Source organism: Haemorhous mexicanus, chromosome 28 (assembly GCF_027477595.1).
Source record: "Haemorhous mexicanus isolate bHaeMex1 chromosome 28, bHaeMex1.pri, whole genome shotgun sequence".
NCBI lineage: Eukaryota > Metazoa > Chordata > Aves > Passeriformes > Fringillidae > Haemorhous > Haemorhous mexicanus.
The window spans coordinates 4,574,758-4,598,521 of NC_082368.1; the positions used below are offsets into that span (position 1 = coordinate 4,574,758).

At 59.1% G+C, this 23,764-nt stretch overlaps 1 protein-coding gene across 2 annotated transcripts in view; it reads right to left on the reverse strand.

Moving 5' to 3' along the window:
- Nucleotides 1-4,504: 4,504 nt before the first annotated feature.
- The window catches only part of LASP1 (LIM and SH3 protein 1), a 33,715-nt gene continuing 14,455 nt past the window's right edge, over nt 4,505-23,764 (reverse strand). The window contains exons 3-7 of one of the 2 annotated variants that reach the window (XM_059869202.1): nt 20,062-20,146; nt 12,850-12,957; nt 9,601-9,751; nt 8,419-8,516; nt 4,505-6,844 (exon numbers count right to left, since the gene is read on the reverse strand). In XM_059869202.1, the coding sequence (XP_059725185.1) occupies nt 6,671-6,844; nt 8,419-8,516; nt 9,601-9,751; nt 12,850-12,957; nt 20,062-20,146 (616 nt within the window). In that variant the 3' untranslated portion in view covers nt 4,505-6,670. The remainder of the gene's footprint in view (nt 6,845-8,418; nt 8,517-9,600; nt 9,752-12,849; nt 12,958-20,061; nt 20,147-23,764) is intronic. The other variant, XM_059869203.1, reaches the window with a different exon arrangement.

The following is a 23,764-nucleotide window of genomic DNA, read 5'->3' on the forward strand; positions in this document are numbered from 1 at the left end:
ACGCTGGTTGATTAAATGGAAAAATTTAAATATTTAAATTGATAAACATTTTCTGCTCGGAGAAGGGTTTGATTTTCTGCTCTGTTGCCTTCCAGACCAACCCCTGTGATGGCAATAAAAGGCACCACACTCTCTGTGCTGTTTGCAGCCTCCAGGTTCCTGAAGAACCGCTTTCCCCACCCAATATTCCCTTCCCAAACCTCCCCTCAGCACCGGCTTTCCCCACATTTAGCTCGGGAATTGTGGGAACAGCTGCAGCGGGACCGATTTATCTCAGCTGTCCCCACCTGCTCCCACCAGCCGCCCCCTGGGAGCAGCTCGGCAAAGTCTGTGTGCCCCAAATCCTGGCGGCGTTTGTGGAATCCACAATTCCAGGCAGGATCTGCCTCCGGGACATCCACTGGAGGTGGTGCCGGTAGATGGCAGAGGTGAAACCTTCCCTGAGCGCCGCAGCTGCTGGAGAGCGCCGGGAACATCCCTTTTTCACCCCCTGGCTGCTCGAAGGTGACGTTTTAAGGGCGCAGAACGCGTGATTTCTGAAGGGGGAGAGAAATTCCAGGCTCTGCTCTCCACTTGTCCGGACTGATCCCGAAATTTGAGGAGAAAACAGCCTCGATGTGAGAACGGGAAAACGCCCCCAGGAATGTCCAGGTCCTTGTCTGTCCCTTTATGCTCAGGAGCCGCTCCCGATCGATGATCCCGGGCGGGAGCAGGAGAAGGGAGCAGAGCCCGGCCCTTTGTGTGTCCCCGTCCCGCCGTGTCCCGGGTCATTCCCGGCCAGGAGCCGCCAGAAATTCCAGCCGGGCACAAGGGGGGCCTTTATGAGAGCTCAGCCAGGGGAAAAGGGAAAAGGGAGCTCTTTGATTCCCTGGAGCAGCCGGCGGGGCTGGAATGTCAGCCCGGCGCTGCTCCTGGTGAATTATTGATGGCTTCATTAATTGCCATTAACTGCTCGCCAGCGCCTCAGGGAGTGCTTGGAAGGGACATCAAAGCCCATCCAGTGCCACCCCTGTCCCAGGCTGCTCCAAGCCCCATCCAGGCTGGCCTGGGACACTTCAGGGATGGGACATCCCTGGTGGCAGTTTTTTGTCACATTCCCATCAAACGGGACTTTCCTTCCCAAAGGAGTGAGGCCAAATCCCACTTCCCCGCCCAGTTTGGGGTGAACTGGGAAGTGCCACCAGCCCTGCTCCCTCCTTTTCCACTCCCCTTGGATCAGCTCAAACACTGACAGAGTCCAGGTCCAGACGAGCTGGGATGGGGGGATTTGACAAAAGGGTGATTTTCCTTTTGCTGCCAAATTTTAACAGCTGCAGTGGAGAGTGGGCAAAAGCCAGGGCCAGGAGCAAATCCCCCGTGCCAGGGTGGCAGGGCTGGATCCTGGCTGCAGCCTGAGATGTGTCCCTGCCCTCTGTGCCCCTTTGGCTGCCTGCAAACCCCTCTCCTGCCCTGGCTCCCTTTTCCCACCCCTCCCCACCTTCCAGCACGGAGCTGGGGCCTGCAGGAAGGGATTTCTCTGCAGAGCTGGCAGCTCTGTGGGGCCTGGGAGTCAGAGGAAAGGATCGTTCCTGGTTTCACACTCAGCTGAGTTTCCATTCCACACATTCCTCTTTACTCACTCTGCCCTCATCCCTGCAGATGTCGGCCTGAGGGAGGGGAGGTTGTCGAGAACACTGAGAACTTGTGCCTGCAGAAATTCCTCCCGGAATATTTCAGGCTCCTGATTCCCGGCTTTATTTGGTGCTGGAGAGAGGGAGCAGCATTTCCTCACCTCGGGGGTTCAGCGGGAGGGATCGCCCTGGGCGGCTCCAGGAACGCCCCGGGGTGAAATCCCCAGCCTGGAGTTTCTCTCGGAGTTTTACTGGCAGGAAATTGCAGTGTGGAGCATTCAGCTGGCAGCACTGACCACATCCAGCATTCCCAGGCTCTGAAATCTCTCTTTTTTCCCTCTCCTGAAAGTCACAGCAGCTCATTCCAGCATTTCCTGGCCCCCTGTTCTCCCTGGATCCTGTTCTTGTGTGGTGCTTCCAGGGACAGCTGAAAAGGGGCACAAAGTTTTCCCCATTATGGATATTTCAGGTGTTTATTGCTTAAAAAAATATAAAACCCGGGGAGACACCAGGAATGTGAAAATTTTGCTCTCTAGGAGGGTGAAACTTTTCAGTCTTTGCCCATGAGTGGTGGTGGGAGGGCAGGGATGGATGCAGGGCTTCAAAAAAGGACAAGAAAAATCCTCCCGATGCCCCAAACACCCCCCAGGCATCTCCAAGCGGGGGGAAAATTAAGCTCTGAAATGTTCTTTCCATCCCACAGAAATTTCCATGCTGCTGAAAACCTTCCTTTTCCTATCCAAGCCCTCCTGGAGCTTCCCCAAACACCAGAGAGGGACTCGAGTGAGGGGTGGGGACACTCAGGGAGGGGACAGGCTGGTGCGGACCCCAGGCAGAGGTGCCTCAGGCTGGATTTCCGATCTCTCGGCATTCCCGGGATGCCCTGGATCCCTCTGCCCTCCGGGGTTTGTCCCCGGAGCCGCGTGTCCCCCACCCCCATCCCTGCAGCGACACCAGAGCCATCTTCCCTCTCCTGGGTCATTCCTCTTTATTCCGCTCCCCGAACATCGCTCATCAAAAATAGAAGCCGCTTCCTAAAATTAAGCCCAGACGAGCGGCCTCGGACCAGGGGACAGGACACAAGGGGGGGACAGGACCCTTCTCATCCCCCTGGGGACACCGCGTGCGTCACCGGGAGCATCCCAGGTCCCGGCAGCGGGAAGGACACGGGTCCTGACAGGGTGAAGGACACGGGTCCGGACAGGGGGATTAGCCGGGTCCCGGCAGCGGGACAGCCCCTCGGAGCCCCCTCCCGTGTCCCCCCATTCCCATCCCCGCCCCGCCGGCTCCGTGACCGCTCCGTGCTCCGCGCCGGGCTCGCAGAGGTTAACGCTGTTCCAGAAGGCTCCGAGGGACGCGCACAGGGCGGAGGCTGCGGGAGAGGAGAAAGGAGAGGCCGGTGTGAGCTGGGCCCGGAGCTGCGGGAGAACAGGGGGTGGAGCAGCTCCGTGCTGGAGAACCGGGGATGGAGCAGCTCCGTGCTGGAGAACAGGGAATGGAGCAGCTCCGCGTGAGAGAACCGGGATGGAGCAGCTCCGTGTGAGAGAACAGGGAATGGAGCAGCTCCGTGTGAGAGAACCGGGATGGAGCAGCTCCGTGTGAGAGAACAGGGAATGGAGCAGCTCCGTGAGGGAAGAGTGGGAGCGGAGCAGCTCCGTGCGGGAGAACAGGGACGGAGCAGCTCCGTGCTGGAGAACCGGGGATGGAGCAGCTCCGTGCGGGAGCAGCCGCCCCCGGCCCCGGGAGGCTCCTTTGGCTCCTGAGGATGACGCAGCCGGGATCCTGCCCGCTTTCTCCCCGAGCTGCTCCATTTCTCCCCCGCTCGGGAACAAAAGCCACCGGGCCGTGCTGCAGGAGCGGCTTTCCCAGGCGGGCTGACAAACCCGGCAGGGAGAACCCGGCAGCGCCCGGGGCTGAGCGGCCTGGATTGGGAAATCACCCCCGTGCCCCCTCCCAGCACCGACCCCCAAACCGCCCCCTGCCCCCTGAAACTCGCACCTGGAGGGGCTCGGAGCTCACCTGGCCGCCGCTCGGCTGGCGAGGCCGCTGCTGAGCCGCATCTTGGGCGGCGGCGGCTCCTTAAAGCATGTAAATGATGTAGGACAGGACCACCAGGCCGATGATGGCGAAAAACATCAGGATGAAAATGTCCAGCATGGTGAGGGAGGGAGGCAGGGGCTGCGGGGCTCCGGGAGGGGCTCGGGGCTCCGGGCAGGGCTCGGGGCTCCGGGCAGGGCTCGGGGCTCCGGGCAGGGCTCGGGGCTCCGGGCAGGGCTGCTGGGCAGAGCCGCCCCCGCGTCCTCCCCTCCCCGCTCCGCTCAGGATGCAGAGCCGATGCCGGAGCTGATGGAGCCGCTTTCCTGCGGGAGATCGAGGGATAAACCCCGGCGGGCAGCCCGGCTCAGCCCAGCCCTGGCGCCCGGGGCCGTCTGTCCCCGCGGGGGTTGTTCTGTCCCTGCTCCTTCCTTCCCAAAGCGCTCCCCACTTCGGGAGGTGCCCACGGGGATGTGCCCCCACCCCGTCCTTTGGGGAAAGGAGGGAAAAACGAGAAAATGAGCGCGGCCCCCACCCTGAAGCCACCTCGGCTGGTGCTGCTGGGGTGCCCCAGCACCGCCCTTTGCCCTCCCTGGCACCGCCGCTTTGTTTTCCTCGCTTTTTGAGCTGTTGATAAACAACATCTGTCCCTAGACACCGGGCAGATGTTTATTAAACCCCGCTGGAAATCCCACCTGTATCCCCAGGGCTCCAAAGCATCCCGAAGGCAGGGGATGAGCCGAGGAGCTGCAGCCCAGGAGGATCCCCAGGCTCGGGGGAGGTGAAAACCCCAGCCCTGGAAGCCTCCCCTTGGCCCAAGCACGCAGGAAAAGCGGCCACAATCAAAGCCAGCACAATCAGCAGGTAAAAATGAAACTTTTATTTTCAATCCGAGTAAACCGGCAAGAGAATCGGTCGGGTCGTTCCCTTCCGTGGGTTTTCTTTTTTGGATAAAAAGGCCAAATAATCTTGTAAAATTATTTTTTTTTTACTGGTGGGTGCTCAACCCAGGAAGGACACAAGGACAAAACCCCAATTAAGCGACGGATCCCGAGGAAAACACGTTCTAAGCTCAGCACTGAGACACAACCAGGGAAGCTGGGATGGACGAGGTCTATTTTACACGTGATAAGAAGCAATTATTCAGCTTTTTAATTGTTCTTCCTCCTTGTAATTTCTCTTTTTTTTTAACTCATTTACTTATTTATTTATTTTAAATACAGGTTTAGGTGCTTTTCAGCTATGAAAAAAAGGCAAAAAAGTGCATAAAGTTGAGAGAAAAGGCAGAAATCAAGCAGTAAGAGGTTTGTTTCCCATGGTGGGGGGTGAAAGGGGCATGGGAGGGGAGAATTTAGGGACAATGGTTTTGAGAGAGGATTAAAAAAAGATCTGTATCCCAAAAGGGAATCTCCTGTGTTATTTGGTCCATTAAAAAAGGATTTATTCACATTGAGGCTGCCCCCACCCCATTCCCAGACAAGAACGTGATTAAGAAGAGAATTCAGCAGGGAGAGGAGGCTCCCCCTGCCCTTGTGCTCCCTGTTTTAGCACCAGCTGGGATCCCCACCCCGGGCAGCCCATCCTGGCTGCTCCCGCCCCGCTGTCACCCCAAATCCCTGTCCCCAATCCCACTGCAGCCACAATTCCCTTCTCCCAGCAGGACTCTGCCCCCCGACCCCGCTGTCCCCAACCCCAGCCCCCGAGGAAGGGAGGGAGGTGTCCCCAGCAGGACCAAGGAATGTCACACTCGGCCGCTTTGGTCCCTAATTCCCGATTTTCATGTGGGAATAACAAAGGTGGAGCTCCCTGCTGTCACCTCCCCAGGTCCTGGCACGGGGCTGTCCCCGGTCCTGCTCCCGGGACCCTGCAGAGGTTCCTGCTCCTCCCTCCCTGCCCAGTTCCAGTTTAACCCGACCCTGCTCCCCCCCAGGAGCTCTGGAGCTCGGAGGAGAAGGGGACAGGGACGTGCTTTGACGTTTTGGTCCGTGACATGACCCCAAAGTGGTCCCAAAAAGCTGCCACCAGCGCTGGGAATGAGAGGTGCAGGGTGGCTCAGGGTGTCACATCACCCAGGGGACAGTGACCCGGGATGGGGCCAGAGGGGTGGCAGCACTCAGCAGCAGCAGGAGGAGGAGGAGGAGAAAAGCAGGAAAATGCTGGGTGGGGGGAAAAGGCTCCTCCAGGGGACCCCCAGAGTGAGCTGGAGCTGCAGGGGGCTGAACCCAGTCTGGGGGGGCTGATCCCAGTTCAGGGGGGCTGATCCCAGTCTGGGGGGGCTGATCCCAGTCTAGGGGGGCTCATCCCAGTTCAGGGGGATTGATCCCAGTCTGGGGGGGCTGATCCCTGCACCAGGGGGCTGAATCCAGTCTGGGGGGCTCATCCCAGTCTGGGGAGGGGTTCATCCCAATCCGGGGGGCCTGAACCCAGTCTGGAGAGCTCATCCCAGTTCAGGGGAGCTCATTCCAGTCCAGGGGGCTGATCCCTGCTCCAGGGGGCTCATCCCAGCCCAGCCCTGCAGCCAGGACAAGCCCCAGGGCTGCTCCTGCTCCAGCCCAAGGCAGGAGCAGCCAGAGCAGAGAGGTTTGGTTGGAGATTGGAGCAGAAAACTTTCCTGCTCTGGGCACTGAAGGGAGCGAGGGCAGCCAGGAGCAGGAGGAGCCAGAGCTGGGCTGAGCAGGGGGAGCTGCCAGCCCACCCGAGCCCAGGGCACCCTGGGCTGAGCCCCCCTCGCCTCCCCCACCCCCAAACGGGAATTTGGTCCTGACTGGGCTCTCCCTCCCTTTCCTGGCACCCCGGTGGCTCCAGAGGCTTCCCCTGACCGGGAGGGCAGGACAGGAGGGACAGGGGGGACAGGAGCAGGAATGCCCTGGGGCTTTGATCCCCACCCCGCACGGCCCCGCAGCCCCCACGGAGCAGAACCGGCCCCGGAGGGGACACGGGGACACGGCTCGGAGGGCGGGGCGGGCGGGGCGGGGACAAGAGCCGCACGCAGGGGAGGGGACACGGGGCAGGGCGTGTGGCCGGGCTCAGATGGCCTCCACGTAGTTGGCCGGGAGCATGCCCGTGTCCCCCGTGCGCTCCACCGTGCCGTACATCCAGCCGTCATCGATCTGCTGCACGTTGATGATGGTGTCCCCGTCCTGGAAGGACACCTCGTCCTCGTCCGCCGCGTTGTAGTCATAGACGGCACGGAAACGCTTCTGTGGGGACACCGGGACATGGTCACAGCCCCAGGGGACACGGGGGTGGTCACTGTCACAGCCCCAGGGGACACCGGGACATGGTCACAGCCCCAGGGGACATGGTCACAGCCCCAGGGGACATGGAACAGCCCCAGGGGACACGGGGGTGGTCACTGTCACAGCCCCAGGGGACACGGAGGTGGTCACTGTCACAGCCCCAGGGGACATTGTCACAGCCCCATAGAACATGGGGACACTGTCACAGCCCCAGGGGACATGGAACAGCCCCAGGGGACACGGGGGTGGTCACTGTCACAGCCCCAGGGGACACGGAGGTGGTCATTGTCACAGCCCCAGGGGACATGGAACAGCCCCAGGGGACATGGGGGTGGTCACTGTCACAGCCCCAGGGGACACCGGGACATGGTCACAGCCCCAGGGGACACGGGGGTGGTCATTGTCACAGCCCCAGGGGACACAGGGACACTGTCACAGCCCCACAGAACATGGGGACATTGTCACAGCCCCAGGGGACATTGTCACAGCCCCAGGGGACATGGAGGTGGTCACTGTCACAGCCCCAGGGGACACTGTCACAGCCCCATAGAACATGGGGACATTGTCACAGCCCCAGGGGACATTGTCACAGCCCCAGGGGACACGGGGGTGGTCACTGTCACAGCCCCAGGGGACACGGGGGTGGTCACTGTCACAGCCCCAGGGGACATGGAACAGCCCCAGGGGACATGGAACAGCCCCAGGGGACACAGGGACATTGTCACAGCCCCAGGGGACACGGGGGTGGTCATTGTCACAGCCCCAGGGGACACAGGGACACTGTCACAGCCCCACAGAACATGGGGACATTGTCACAGCCCCAGGGGACATGGAACAGCCCCAGGGGACATGGGGGTGGTCATTGTCACAGCCCCAGGGGACACAGGGACACTGTCACAGCCCCAGGGAACATGAGGACACTGTCACAGCCCCAGGGGACACAGGGACACTGTCAGAGCCCCAGGTGACATTTTCTCAGCGCCAGGGGTTGTGGAGGGTGGGTCATTGTCACAGCCCCAGGGGACATTGGGGTGGGTCATTGTCACAGGCCCAGAGGACATGGAACAGCCCCAGGGGCCAGGGGGACATTTTCACAGCCCCAGGGGACATGGGAGTGTCATTGTCACAGCCCTAGGGGACACAGGGACACTGTCACAGCCCCAGGGAACACGGGACATCCCCAGGGGACACAGGGGTCATTGTCACAGCCCCAGGGGACAAGAGGGTCAGTGGCACAGCCCCTCCCTGGGGACACAGGGGTCGCAGCCCCTCCCTGGGGACAGGCTGGGAGCTGGATCCGGGTGGCTCTCAGTGCCCAAACGGAGCATCCAACCCCCCCAAAACTGAGCATCCAACCCCCCCAAAACTGAGCATCCAACCCCCCCAAAACGGCTTCTCCTGGGGCTGAGGGATCACAGGGACCCCCAGGTGGGAAATGGGGGGCTGAGGGATCACAGGGACCCCCAGGTGGGAATTGGGGGCTGAGGGATCACAGGGACCCCCGGGGCAGGAATGGGGGGCTGGGCTGAACTCACCCCCCCTCCGGCCGGGGCGTTGCGCTGTGAGGAGGCCGGAGCCGGCTCCTTGTAGCCGTAGGACTGGGATGGAGGCGGCTGCTGCTGCTGCTGGTAAACTGGGGAGGGACAGGGGAGTGAACTGGGATGGGGAGGGACAGGGGAGAGAATTGGGATGGGGAGGGACAGGGGATCCTGAACTGGGATGGGAAGGGACAGGGGAGAGAACTGGGATGGGGAGGGACAGGGGATCCTGAACTGGGATGGGGAGGGACAGGGGATCCTGAACTGGGATGGGGAGGGACAGGGGAGGGAACTGGGATGGGGAGGGACAGGGGAGGGAACTGGGATGGGGAGGGACAGGGGATCCTGAACTGGGATGGGAAGGGACAGGGGAGAGAACTGGGATGGGGAGGGACAGGGGATCCTGAACTGGGATGGGGAGGGACAGGGGATCCTGAACTGGGATGGGGAGGGACAGGGGAGGGAACTGGGATGGGGAGGGACAGGGGATCCTGAACTGGGATGGGGAGGGACAGGGGAGGGAACTGGGATGGGGAGGGACAGGGGAGGGAACTGGGATGGGGAGGGACAGGGGAGGGAACTGGGATGGGGAGGGACAGGGGAGGGAACTGGGATGGGGAGGGACAGGGGATCCTGAACTGGGATGGGAAGGAAGGGACAGGTGGATCCTGAACTGGGATTTGGAAGGATCCTCCACTGGGATGTGGAGGGAAGGATGGATCCAGGAACTAGGATGTGGGTGGATCATGAACAGGGATTTAGCTGGATCCTGCACTGGGATTTGAGTGCATCCTGCACTGGCATTTGGGTGGATCCATGAACTGAGATGTGAGTGGATCCATGAACTGGGATTTGGGTGGATCATGAACTGGGATTTGGGTGGATCATGAACTGGGATTTGGGTGGATCATGAACTGGGATTTGGGTGGATCATGAACTGGGATGTGAGTGGATCTTGCACTGGGATTTGGAGGGATCCTGCCCTGGGATGTGAGTGGCTCCATGAAGTGGGATTTGGGTAGGTCCTGCCCTGGGATGTGGGTGGCTATATGAACTGGGATGTGAGTGGATCCATGAACTGGGATGTGGGTGGATCCTGCCCTGGGATGTGGGTGGATCCTGCCCCGGGATTTTGGGGTGTGGGGGATGCAGAGGAGCCCCGGGGCCGTGCCCACCCACCTGTGGCTGCGGGCTGGCCGTGGTGCTGCTGCTGCTGCTGCTCTGCTCTCCGGTAGCCGCCGCTCTCCGGGGAATTCCGGCGCTCCGGCTCCGAGCCCTCGCTGGGGCTGGGCCCCATCCGGCTCCGCTCGAACTCCTCGTGGTACTTGATCTGCAGGGAGGGGCACAGCTCAGAGCTCGGCCCTGCTGCAGCAGCTTCTCCCAGGGAAAAGGGGCCGGGACAAGGAAACGGCCTTGGGGCAGGTTTGGATTGGAAATTAGGGAGAATTCCTTCAGAAAAGGGAGCCACCGGCCCTGGAAGGGTTAAAAGCCCATGGGCTGCTGGTGAGGCAGTGCTGGACTCGATGCTTTTCCAGCCTGAGGCATTCTGGATCCTTCCTCTCATCCCAGCTCAGCTCCTTTTGCCACCCCAGCAAATCCCGGGGGGCTCCTCCCCCAGTCCCCCTCTGCTCAGAGCAGCCCCAGGCACACACGGGACAGGAGGAGCTTCCTGTGCCCTGTGGGAGGGGTGAGGAATTGTTTTGGGATGAGATCGAGCCCCAGATGCACCTCCCAGACCACGGGAACAGCCAGCAAAATGCCCTTTAGGAATTCTGGTGTGCAACCCCCAGTGCCAGGGGGACACAGGGCAGGAAGGAGGAAAGGGTTAATCCAACCACCGGGGCATGAGGGTAAAAATTACCAATTAACTCCTGGCTGTTAATGAGTGCATTCCCCCCGGGGAGCAGCTGGAGCCTGGGAAGGTGCCCTGGTTAAACAGTGAAGGACTGGAGGGCACCGGGAGCAGAGAGAGCCCCGGGGGCAGCACCTGGGGACCCCTGGGAGGCTGGGACAGCCCAGGGACAGGGACAGCTCTGGGATAAGGGACAGCCCCGGGAAGGGCCTTGGGAACATCAGGATCAGCCCCAGGAGCAGGAACAGCCCCAAAACAGGCTCAGGAACAAGAACAGGATCAGGATCAGCCCCAGGAGCAGGAGCAGCCCCAGGACAGGTTCAGGATCGGGATCAGCCCCAGGAGCAGGAACAGCCCCAAAACAGCCCCAGGATCAGGAACAGACTCAGGAACAAGAACAGGAGCAGGAACAGCCTCAGGAACAGCCCCAGGACAGATTCAGGAGCAGGGACAGCTCCAGAACAAAAACAGGAGCAGAAACAGCCCCAGGAAGAACCCCAGGACAGATTCAGAATCAGGAACAGCTTCAGCAACAGCCCCAAAACAGGCCCAGGACAGGCTCAGGATCAGCCCCAGGAGCAGGATCAGCCCCAGGACAGGTTCAGGATCAGCCCCAGGAGCAGCCCCAGGAGCAGGATCAGGATCAGCCCCAGGACGGGCTCAGGCCATGCCCAGCCCCATTCCCAGGGGTTTTCCCCACCCCAAGGCCGTTCTGGGGCAGGGCCAGGCTGGCCCCCCCTCCCCTGGCCCAGCAGGGACAGGGCTCTGGCTGTGTCTAAGTGGGTCACGGCCACCCAGGCTGGCAGCCAGGCTCGAGAAGCTGCTGGAAATGCTGGCAGAGGGTGAGGGGCTGGGCAGGGCCACCAGGGCTGGGCTCATGGCAGCTCTCTGCTGTCATTTCATGTCCCCAGACCCCCCTGACCAGCCCCAAACCCAGCCCCAGTGAAGCTGCCAGCTCAGAGCTGCCCCAGGGAGCAGAAAAACAGGGAATAAAAATCCCCCTGGGTTTGTGTGGGAGCTCCTGCCGTGGCACCATCTCCCTGCATTGCAAACCCCTGGCACCACCTCCCTGTCCATCCCTGAGCATCCCAGAACATTCCTGAACCTCCCTGTCCATCCCTGAGCATTCCTGAACATCCCAGAGCCTCCCTGTCCATCCCTGAGCATTCCTGAACATCCCTGAGCCTCCCTGTCCATCTCTGAGCATTCCTGAACATCCCTGAGCCTCCCAGAACATTCCTGAACCTCCCTGTCCATCCCTGAACATCCCTGAGCATCCCAGAGCCTCCCTGTCCATCTCTGAACATTCCTGAACATCCCTGAGCCTCCCTGTCCATCTCTGAGCCTCCCTGTCCATCCCTGAGCCTCCCTGTTCATCCCTGAGCCTTCCAGAACATTCCTGAACCTCCCTGTCCATCCCTGAACATCCCTGAGCATCCCAGAGCCTCCCTGTCCATCTCTGAACATTCCTGAACATCCCAGAGCCTCCCTGTCCATCCCTGAGCATTCCTGAACATCCCAGAGCCTCCCTGTCCATCCCTGAGCATCCCAGAACATTCCTGAGCCTCCCTGTCCATCCCTGAACATCCCTGAGCCTCCCTGTCCATCCCTGAGCCTCCCTGTCCATCCCTGAGCTCCCTTTCCATCTCTGCTCATTCCTGAGCATCCTTGTCCACCCCTGAACATCCCTGTCCACCCCAGAACATCCCTGTCTATCCCTGCCCATCCCTGAACGTTCCTGTCCCTCCCTGAGCCTCCCAGCACATCCCAGTGCATCCTCGAGCATCCCTGTCCATCCCTGAGCATCCCTAGAAGAGATCTGAAGAAGAGATTTGATCATTTCGATACCCTTGGCAAAAGCAAATGGAACTCTGCACATCAGACCTGGATTGCAAGAAGATTAAATCAGACAGCTTGACCAGGAAACCTCGTTAAGCTCTGCAAGCAAGGGATGCTGTGACATGCATGAGTTGGTGTGAGTGATTTTAACCTAATCACTGCAGCAAACATTACTAGTCTCCCTAAAATTAATATTAAGCAATGAATGGTCTCCCTAAAATGTCTATTAAATAATTAGTAGTCTCCTTAAAATGACTATTAAGTAATTAATAGTCTCCCTAAAATTACTATTAAATAATTAATAGTCTCCCTAAAATTACTATTAAATAATTAATAGTCTCCTTAAAACTACTGCTAAATTTCCCCAAAACTACTGCTAAATTTCCCCAAAACTACTGCTAAATTTCCCCAAAACTACTGCTAAATTTCCCCAAAACTACTGTTAAATTTCCCCAAAACTACTGTTAAATTTCCCCAAAACTACTGCTAAATTTCCCCAAAATCACTATTAATGCCTAATTACTATAAGCATTTGTATCCCACGATAAAATCAGATTCTGACCACCGAGTCAGCCTCCCCTCTCCTCCTCAGAGAGGAGGATTTGTGCCAGGACTGCAGGAACCTGTGACCCCGGGGCTGTTTGTCAGGAGCTGTCCCCTGCCCGCTCCCCCTGGAGGTGACAGCCGTGTCACAGCCGTGTCACAGCCGTGTCACAGAGGCAGGACAGGCCACTCACGTTGCTGATCTGATCCTGAGTCTTCTTGATCCTCTGCAGCTCCGGGGTGTCGGCCACCACGCTGAAGCCCTTGCCCTTGTTCTTCTCGAACTCCTCCTTGTAGCGGATCTGGGGGGGCAGGAGAAGGGCTGTGAGTGGGGGACAGGGCAGGGACAGGGCAGGGACAGGGCTGTGAGCAGGGGACAGGGCAGGGACAGGGCAGGGACAGGGCAGGAGAAGGGCTGTGAGCAGGGGACAGGGTGGAGACAGGGCAGGGACAGGGCAGGAGAAGGGCTGTGAGCAGGGGACAGGGCAGGGACAGGGCAGGGACAGGGCAGGAGAAGGGCTGTGAGCAGGGGACAGGGCAGGGACAGGGCAGGAGAAGGGCTGTGAGCAGGGGACAGGGCAGGAGAAGGACAGGGACAGGGCAGGAGAAGGGCTGTGAGCAGGGGACAGGGCAGGGACAGGGCAGGGACAGGGCAGGGACAGGGCAGGAGAAGGGCTGTGAGCAGGGGACAGGGTGGAGACAGGGCAGGGACAGGGCAGGAGAAGGGCTGTGAGCAGGGGACAGGGCAGGGACAGGGCAGGAGAAGGGCTGTGAGCAGGGGACAGGGCAGGGACAGGGCAGGGACAGGGCAGGAGAAGGGCTGTGAGCAGGGGACAGGGCAGGGACAGGGCAGGGACAGGGCTGTGAGCAGGGGACAGGGCAGGGACAGGGCAGGGACAGGGCAGGAGAAGGGCTGTGAGCAGGGGACAGGGCAGGAGAAGGACAGGGACAGGGCAGGAGAAGGGCTGTGAGCAGGGGACAGGGCAGGAGAAGGGCTGTGAGCAGGGGACAGGGTGGGGACAGGGCAGGGACAGGGCTGTGAGCGGGGGAAAGGGCAGGGACAGGGCAGGAGAAGGGCAGGGACAGGGCTGTGAGTGGGGGACAGAGCAGGGACAGGGCCCAGCTGGGCCTGCCCAGCCCCTGACTGAGATCCAGGGGGAGCAGCTCCTGCCAGGGCTCCTGCCGTGCCAAGGGGCACCCCCTGAGCACCCCTGAGCATCCCTGAACATGCCTGCACATTCCTGTGCATCCCTGAGCATTCCTGAGCTCCCTGTCCATCCCTGAGCCTCCCAGTGCATCCCTGAGCATGCCTGCACATTCCTGTGCATCCCTGAACATTCCTGAGCAGCCCTGAGCATTCCTGAGCCTTCTCGAGCATCCCTGAACATTCCTGAGCCTCCCAGGGCATCCCTGAGCACCCCCAGTGAATCTCTGCACATCCCTGAGCATCCTTGAGCATCCCTGAACATTCCCGAGCCTCCCAGAGCATCCCTGAACATTCTTGTGCATTCCTGAGGATCCCAGTGCATCCCCAGTGAATCTCTGCACATCTCTGAATATTCCTGAGCCTCCCAGTGCATCCCTGAACATTCCTGAGCCTCCCAGGGCATCCCTGAACATTCCCGAGCCTCCCAGAGCATCCCTGAGGATCCCTGAACATTCTTGTGCATTCCTGAGGATCCCAGTGCATCCCCAGTGAATCTCTGCACATCCCTGAATATTCCTGAGCCTCCCAGTGCATCCCTGAACATTCCTGAGCCTCCCAGGGCATCCCTGAGCCTCCCAGTGAATCTCTGCACATCCCTGAGCATCTCTGAGCCTCCCCCAACATTCCTGAGCCTCCCAGTGAATCCCTGCCCATCCCTGCCCACCCCAGAGCCTCCCCAGGGATGGCAAACAGGGGTTTCCAGGAGCCCCAACACCCAACCACTCCCTTGAGCCCACAGGTCCCGTTCCTCTTGGGGCAGGAAGGGTCTCCCCTCTCTCTTTGGGCTCACTCAGGTTTGATCGCAGCTCCCTGCGGGGCACCCAGCTCACAGCAGCTGCTCAGTGACCTGCAGCCCTCCAAGGGCACCTCCAGCCACCCCTGGCAGGGTGACACAGAGCTGGTGACACTGCGACAGGCTCAGGAGGGGCTGGGGGATCCCTCTGGAGCTGCTCTGGAGCCACCAGCCCCAGTTAGCCCAGTAGGTGACACTGGGACAGGCTCAGGAGGGGCTGGGGGAGCCCTCTGGAGCTGATCTGGAGACACCAGCCCCAGTTAGCCCAGTAGGTGACACTGGGACAGGCTCAGGAGGAGCTGGTGGAGCCCTCTGGAGCCACCAGCCCCAGTTTGCCCAGTGGGTGACACTGGGACAGGCTCAGGAGGAGCTGGTGGAGCCCTCTGGAGCTGCTCTGGAGCCACCAGCCCCAGTTAGCCCAGTAGGTGACACTGGGACAGGCTCAGGAGGAGCTGGTGGAGCCCTCTGGAGCCACCAGCCCCAGTTAGCCCAGTAGGTGACACTGGGACAGGCTCAGGAGGGGCTGGGGGAGCCCTGTGGGGCTGATCTGGAGCCACCAGCCCCAGTTAGCCCAGTAGGTGACACTGGGACAGGCTCAGGAGGGGCTGGGGGAGCCCTGTGGGGCTGCTCTGGAGCCACCAGCCCCAGTTAGCCCAGTAGGTGACACTGGGACAGGCTCAGGAGGGGCTGGGGGAGCCCTGTGGGGCTGCCCTGGAGCCACCAGCCCCAGTTTGCCCAGTTTGCCCAGCAGGGCTGTGGTTTGCCCCCCATCCATGGTGCTTTCCATGAAGGATGCTTCCCTCAGGAGTGTGGGATGCTGTCCCCACACTGCCCAGGACAGGGGACAGGGCACCCACAGAGCTGCTGGGCTGGCAGAATTCCAGGCTGGAAAGACAAGGAATCACAGGGCAAGGAGCCAGTCCCAGGGGAGGGCAGATCCTCTGATAAAATTCTGTATTTTCACCCTCCTAAATCCCACCCTGCCCCATCTCCCTTGGTTTTCCACCCTGCTGATGTTCAGGACACAGGAATTCAGCCCTAAAAAACCATCAGGCAGCATCCCCATGACGATGATGATGAGAATAATTTAACAAATTAATTAACCCCACAATTAATTTTCCTGGGGGGGGGAGCTGCTCCCTCCATGCCGTGAGTGCATCCATGAGTTATCAAAGGGAGCTAAAAAAACCCTTCAAAAAACCCTTCACACATCAAACCCTCTAATCCCTTCACACATCAAACCCTCCCCTTTTTGTCACCAGCACCAAGGTGACACTGCTCCCAGAGGGGCTGGCACAGCAGGACAGGAGTGGCACTGCCACCCCCACATGGGCAGGAAGGGCTGTGCCCGAATTCCCCCCAGGAAAGGCTCAGAAAAGGAGCCCCAGGATGGGAACCTGCAATTTCCCTGCCACACGTGGGCTGGGCAAAGCAGCCTGTGGGCACCAGGGTGGCACTTTGGGGACACTTTTGGCCTGACAGGACATCATTATCCAGCAGCTTCCCGTGAGCGGAACGGGAGGCGCCTCCTCGGGGACACAAATAGAGGGGACAGAGGAGTGACATGGAGCTGCTGTGGCCTGGCCCTGCCACCCACCCTGTCCCTGGCACCCTGCCCCTGCAGGTGCCCAGAGTCCCATCCCTGACACCCTGTCCCTGTCACCCATCCTTGCAGCTCCTTGTCTTTGTCACCCCACCCTTGCAGGTGCCCAGGGTCCCATCCCTGTCACCCATTCCTGTGGGTGCCCAGGACCCTGTCCCTGTCACCCCATCCCTGTCACCCATCCCTGTGGGTGTCCAGGACCCTGTCCCTGTCACCCCATCCCTGTGGGTGTCCAGGACACTGTCCCTGTCACCCCATCCCTGTCACCCATCCCTGTGGGTGTCCAGGACACTGTCCCTGTCACCCCATCCCTGTCACCCATCTCTGTGGGTGTCCAGGACCCTGTCCCTGTCACCCCATCCCTGTCACCCATCCCTGTGGGTGTCCAGGACCCTGTCCCTGTCACCCCACCCCTGTCACCCATCCCTGTGGGTGTCCAGGACCCTGTTCCTGCCACCCCATCCCTGCAGGTGCCCAGCACATTGTCCCATTATTGTCATCCCATCCCTAGGGGTGGTGAGCACCCTGTCCCTGTCACCCCCACCCAGCCCCATCCCTGTCACCCCACCCCTGTCACACATCCCTGTGGGTGTCCAGGACCTGTCCCTGTCACCCCATCCCTGTCACACATCCCTGTGGGTGTCCAGGACCCTGTCCCTGTCACCCATCCCTGTGGGTGTCCAGGACCCTGTCCCTGTCACCCCACCCTTGCAGGTGCCCAGTGTCCCATCCCTGTCACCCCTCCCCTGTCACCCCAGTGTCCCCGAGCCTGGCAGGCCCCAGGAGCTGGGGACAGGGCACAGGGGACAGGAGCAGAGCCATGGAACAAGAGCCCCCCTGTCCCTTCAGGGCTGTGCCCCACCCAGCTCCCGAGGGGCTGCGAGTCCCCCCCGGGCTCAGGAGAGCCCAGCTCAGGCAGAGCTCAACCCCCTCCCCTGGCTCTGCTTCCATCAACAACAACCCAGGAAAAGCCTGGAGACTCCAGAGCAGCAGCAGCAGCTCCGTGGTTGCCATGGAAAAGCCACGGTGTCCCCTTGTCCCTGTCATCCCCCTGTCCCTGTCATCGCTGCGTGGACACAAATCCAGCCCCAGGCTGGGCTCAGCTCTGAGCCTGAGCCAGGGCTGGGAGAAAAGCTGAGCTTTGGGGACAAAAAGCTGAGCTTTGGGGACCCCACGGTGGCCCTGGTCCTGCAGGTGAGGCTCCCCCATCCTCCTCCCCCTCCTCCTGGAGAATTCCCAAGGATTCAGCTGCTCCCCAGCTCCTGGAACTCTCAGGCTGATGGGAAGAGAAGGAAGAAGGTCACAGCATCCTTCAGAGCACACAGGCAGGGATCTGATCCCAATCCCAAAAAAAGACTGGAAACAGCAGGGAAAAATCCCAGAAAACAGCAGGGAAAATCCCAGAAAACAGCAGGGGAAAATCCCAGAAAACAGCAGGGAAAGAAAATCCCAGAAAAGAGCAGGGAAAAAAAATCCCAGGAAACAGCAGGGAAAAAAAATCCTAGGAAACAGCAGGGGGAAAAATCCCAGAAAACAGCAGGGGGAAAAAATCCTAGGAAACAGCAGGGAAAAAATTCCAGAAAAGAGCAGGGAAAAAAAAATCCCAGAAAAGAGCAGGCAAAAAAAAAAAAAATCCCAGAAAAGAGCAGGCAAAAAAAAAAAAATCCCAGAAAAGAGCAGGCAAAAAAAAAAAATCCCAGAAAAGAGCAGGCAAAAAAAAAAAATCCCAGAAAACAGCAGGGAAAAAAAATCCTAGGAAACAGCAGGGAAAAAAAATCCCTTCCCAGGAGAGGCAGCAGGGCCTGCTGCCAGCAACCTGGGCTGTCCCAGTGCCCCTTTTCCAAGGAAAAAAGGGAATGGGGTGCAGGGACTGCCAGGGCAGCTGCAGGATTGCCTCTGGATGGGATTTTTTCCAGCACACTGAGCAGGGCTGACATCAAAGCTCCCAGCACGGCTCAGGGGATGCTCCAGCACAGCCAGAGCCCAGGAAAACGTGGAATTGTCACAGCTGGAGAAGCCCTGGGAGCTCAGAGCCCAAGCATGCCCCAGCTCAGCATTAACCCAGGTGCCCAGGCTGGATTTGGGACATTCCCAGGGTTGGTGATCCCAGCACTGCCCCTTGCAATGCCTGACAGCCCTTGCATGGAATGGCTTTTCCCTGATTTCCAGCCTAAACCTTCCCTGGAACAAGGTGAGGCTGTTTCCTCTCATCCTGTCAATTTGGGGGGAAGCCTGAGCCCCACCTGGCTCCTTCCAGGGAATTGTAGGGATTGGGAAGGACCCCCCTGCTCCTCCTTTTCCAGAGGCTAAGCTCCTTTCCCATCTCCCTCAGCCTCTCCTGGTGCTCCAGCCCCTTCCCCAGGCAGGCTCACCCCCCTCCATCCCCATTCCTGCACTTCCAGCAGTTTTCCCACAAAACTGAAGCCCTCAGCCCTTTTCCCAGAGTTCTGGAGCAGAAGGAAATCCGGGATCACCACAGGGACAATCCCTGCAGGGAATGGCTGAGCCAGGGCCACCTGCAGGGGACAAAGCCTGGCCAGCAGCCTGTCCCACAGGCTCTGCCCTTCCCAGAAAAACCTGGAATTCTCCTCCAGGCCAGCCCTGCTCCCTTCCAGCTGTTTGTTTACAGGAAACATTTGGAGGGGGCACGTGGGAAATGGATTTGTAGGGGATTTTTAGAGTTTGACAGAAGGTTTCCAAAGTCTGTAGCTGTATGGAAGCTTGGAGATAAGAAATGTTGACTTGGGAATGTTGTGGAATAGGATGGATATTGTTGAGAGAGAAATGAAATTGGAAATAAGTTTTAAAGGAGGGTTTTGTAAATGAGACTAGATACTCTGGAGAAGCAGAATTATGAAAGAGGCAGTAGGATTTAGGAGGGAGGGATTTGGGAAGCAGCCAGAGAATCACGGAATTGTCAATCATGGAATTCTAATTAACTTGGAAGTGTCAATTCCAAGGCTGGAAGGGCCCCTCTGGAGAGGGAAATCCCAAACCACGGAACCCTCAGAGACAGCAATGCAATGGGAAAGGTCAGGGTGGGATTTTCCCATGGGAATTTGGGAAGCACACAGAAAATCCTGGAATTTTCATGGCTGGAAGGGCCCCTCTGGAGATCCCTGTGCCCAAAGTTAATTCAGCAACCTCCGGAGAGCTCCCAAACCATGGAACCCTCAGAGACAGAAACACAACAGGGAAAGGTCAGGGTGGGATTTTCCCATGAGAATTTGAGGGGCAACCAGAGAGTCATGGAACTGTCAGGGCTGGAAGGGCCCCTCTGGAGAGGGAATGCAGAGAACTCCCAAACCATGGAACCTTCAGAGACAGAAACACAACAGGGAAAGGTCAGGGTGGGTTTTTCCCATGGGAATTTGGGAAGCACACAGAAAATCCTGGAATTTTCATGGCTGGAAGGGCCCCTCTGGAGATCCCTGTGCCCAAAGTTAATTCAGCAACCTCTGGAGAACTCCCAAACCATGGAACCCTCAGAGACAGAAACACAACAGGGAATGGTCAGGGTGGGTTTTCCCATGGGAATTTGGGAAGCACACAGAGAATCATGGAACTGTCAGGGCTGGATGGGCCCCTCTGGAGAGGGAATGCAGAGAAATCCCAAACCATGGAACCCTCAGAGACAGCAATGCAATGGGAAAGGTGAGGATGGGTTTTTCCCATGGGAATTTGGGAATGTGAGGGGCAGCCAGAGAAACCCCAAACCACGGAACCCTCAGAGACAGAAACACAACAGGGAATGGTCAGGGTGGGTTCTTCCCATGGGAATTTTGGGAATTTGAGGGGCTCACCTGGCTCTGGAGCTCACTCTGCTGCTTTAGGCGCAGGTTCTCGGGCGTGTCTGCCACCATGGTGAAGGATTGCTTGGGGTAGTGTCTGCAGAGGAAAGGAAAGGGTTAATGCCACCATCCCCTGTCCCCACCTGCCCAGGTGCTCAGGCACAGCAGAGCAATTCCCACCATGGAATCCTGGAGTCATTCAGGCTGGGAAAGGCCTCCAGGACCATCGAGGCCAACAGTGTCACCCCAAATCTGTCCCCAAGGGCCACACGCAGGTGCTGTGAGCATTCCAGGGGTTTTGTCCCACTCCTGAGGAGCCAGAGCTGGTCCCAGCCATGGAGCTTCACCCCCAGACCTGCATGCTGGTCCCACAGCTCTCCCAGAGCAAGAGGAGCACTCCCAGCCTGGCAGAGCCCTCCACGCCCCAGAATTCCCAGGAAAAGCCCCAGGAGGAAACCTGACCTGGAGCAGATGTGGGAGATCCCAGATCATGAATTCCCCCTGGGAATTCCCGGGCATTCCCAGCCCTGTGAGGAGAACCAGCCCAAACCATCCTGAGATTCTGGGAGATCCCACATCATGAATTCCCCCTGGGAACTCCTGAGCATTCCCAGCCCTGTGAGGAGAGCCAGCAAAACCATCCTGAGATTCTGGGAGATCCCACATCATGAATTCCCCCTGGGAACTCCTGAGCATTCCCAGCTCTGTGAGGAGAGCCAGCAAAACCATCCTGGGATTCTGGGAGATCCCAGATCATGAATTCCCTCTGGGAATTCCTGGGCATTCCCAGCCCTGTGAGGTGATTCCCAGCACCTCTGCCCGAGGTTTTTACAAACCCTGAGGGTTCTCCCTGTGGCTAAGCAGTGCTTTTATCCAACATTTCCAATGTGAACATCCCAACATCCCCCAGGAAAGGCACGGAGAGGGACACGGCCCAGCCAAAGGCAGAGGCTCCTCTGGAACCAGAGCAGCTCAGCCAGAGCCCAGAGCATCCACAGAATTCACAGAATAACAAAATTACAGGGTTGGAAGAGATCTCCAAGATCATCAAGTCCAACCCAGCCCCAACACCTCAACCCAACCCTGGCACCCAGAGCCAATCCAGGCTTTGTTCAACACCTCCAGGGATGGAGACTCCACCATCTCCCCAGTCCCAAAATTCCCAGAATTCACAGACTGACCAGGCTGGAAGAGATCTCCAAGACCATGGAGTCCAACCCAGCCCCAACACCTCAACCCAACCCTGGCACCCAGAGCCAATCCAGGCTTTGTTCAACACCTCCAGGGCTGTGCCCCCTCCCTGGCAGCACATTCCAGTGCCCAGGCACTCCTTCTGTGAAGGATTTCTTCTGATGCCCAGCCTAAACTCCCCCTGGCCCAGCTGGAGGCTGTGTCCTCTTGTCCTGGTGAGCACTCAGAGGAGATGACCTTGTGGGAATGGTGTGAGCTCAAAGAACAGAACAGAATGACCAGGCTGGAAGAGACCTCCGAGATCATCGAGTCCAACCCAGCCCCAACACCTCAACTCAGCTCTGGCACCCAGAGCCACATCCAGGCTTTGCTCAACACCTCCAGGGATGGTGACCATCACCTCCCTGGGCAGAACATTCCAGAACTTTATCACCTTTCTGTAAAAAACCTTCTCCTGATATCCAACCTAAATTTCCCTGGGTGCAGCCCAAGGCTGTGTGCTGTGGTTCTGTCAGTCCCTGCAGACAGAGCCCAGCCCCAGCTGAGCACAGGCACCTTTCAGGAGCTGCAGAGAGTGGTGAGGGCACCCCTGAGTCTCCTTTTCTCCAGGCTGAGCACCCCCAGCTCCCTCAGTTGTTCCTCACAGGGTTTGTGCTCCAGACCCCTCACCAGCCTTGTTGCCTCCTCTGGACACTCTCCAGCCCCTCCTAAATTGGGGGGTGGCCTCACCAGTGGCAATTCCAGGGGAAGAATGACCTCCCCTGCTCCTGCTGGCCCCACCATCCCTGATCCATCCCCGCCCTGCCAGCCGGGGATCTCCCATTGCCATGGCAACCACATCCCTGCCCTGGGCACTGATAACACGGGAGGAGATCAGGCTCCAGCAGCCACCGCTGGCCAGGAGGGCTGGGAAAGGCAGAAATCCATCCCTGTGGAGCTCAGGAGAACGGGAAAACCGCGGGAGGAGGAGGAGGGAATTAAAAACAACCCAGAAAACAAGAAGCAGCCTGGCTGGATTGAATGCAGCGCTGTGTCCTGCTCCAGCCCAGCCTGGGGGAGCAGCAGACAGCCAGGGATGAAGCTGGGATTAGGTTTCCTTTGGATTTTGAGGAAATCTCGCAAGGATTTGAGGCAGCTTTTGCTCAGCCCTGAGTTAGCAGGCAGGAGGGATCTGTCTGTGCTGGGTGTGGGATGAACAAAATTCAGGATTGGGAACTGCTTTTCCACCAGCTCCCTGGGGAGGAGGCACTTCAGCCCTTCAGGAATTTGGGACACTCCCCTAGGATTGGGCACTGCTTTTTCCCCCCAGTTCCCTGGGGTAGAGGTGTTCCAGCCCTTAGGGAATTCAAGGCTGGAGGAGGAGGTGTCCTCCCTGCTGGAGGGGGATCCAGGATGGGAGCAGGGATGGGACCCAGATTTTGGTGGGTTGGTGCTGCTGTAATGCCCAGGGTGGGTGTGAGGAGCCCCAGCACTGGCCAGACATGGATTATCCCAGGGATTGATGGAGAGGAGCTGGGAGATCTCAGGAATGGAGCCAACAGACTGCCAGGGGGGACTGGGTGGGGAACCTTGGGGTCTCTCCTCACTGCTGGCATCCCCCCATCCATCTGCAGGGGTCAGCCTCATGATTCTTGGGGATCCCTTAAACTCAGGCTGTTCCAGGATTCCACACAGAACAGCACAGGGCATGGCAGGGACCCCAAACACAACCTGACAGGCAGCACCCCACAGCGGGAGGGACCCCTTCCCACCCTCAAAACCCCCCAAAACCCCCCAAAATCCCTGGCTCCTGCTGCCGGGAGGCTGTGGCAGCCCAGAGCAGGCAGCTTTTGTGGCGCTGCTAAATCAGGTCAGAGGAGTCTCCCCGGGCACAGCTCCCGTCTGGCGCCAGCATTAGGGGCGGGCTGAGGCTGAGCCCGGCAATTCCCGGGGGATGGAAACTCATCCCTCTGAGCCCGGCAATTCCCGGGGGATGGAAACTCATCCCTCAGGGAGAAGGAAGGGGCTGAGCCCGGCAATTCCCGGGGAATGGAAATTCATCCCTCCCACATTAGGAGCACGATAATTCCCAGGGGATGGAAATTCATCCCTCCCGGCAATTCCCAGAGGGATGGAAGTTCATCCCTCCTGCTTCAGGAGCACGGCCATTCCCAGGAGGATGGAAATTCATCCCTCCGGGAGAAGGAGAGGGCTGAGCACAGTTCCTAGGGGCTGGAAGTTCATCCCTCCCCTCCTCATCAGGAGCACGGAAATTCCCAGGGGGTGGAAGTTCATCCCTCTGAGCACAATTCCCAGGGGATGAAGTTCATCCCTCTGGGAGAAGGAGGAGGCTGAGCCTGGCAATTCCCAGGGGGTGGAAGTTCATCCCTCTGAGCACGGCCATTCCCAGGGGATGAAATTCATCCCTCCGGGAGAAGGATCCTCCTGCTCCCGGCAGCCCCACGGCCACCACCGTGTGCTAAAGGGCTCTTTTGGGGGCCACCAGCAATTCCTGCTACTCCCCAGGCAGGGAGCAGGGAGGCAA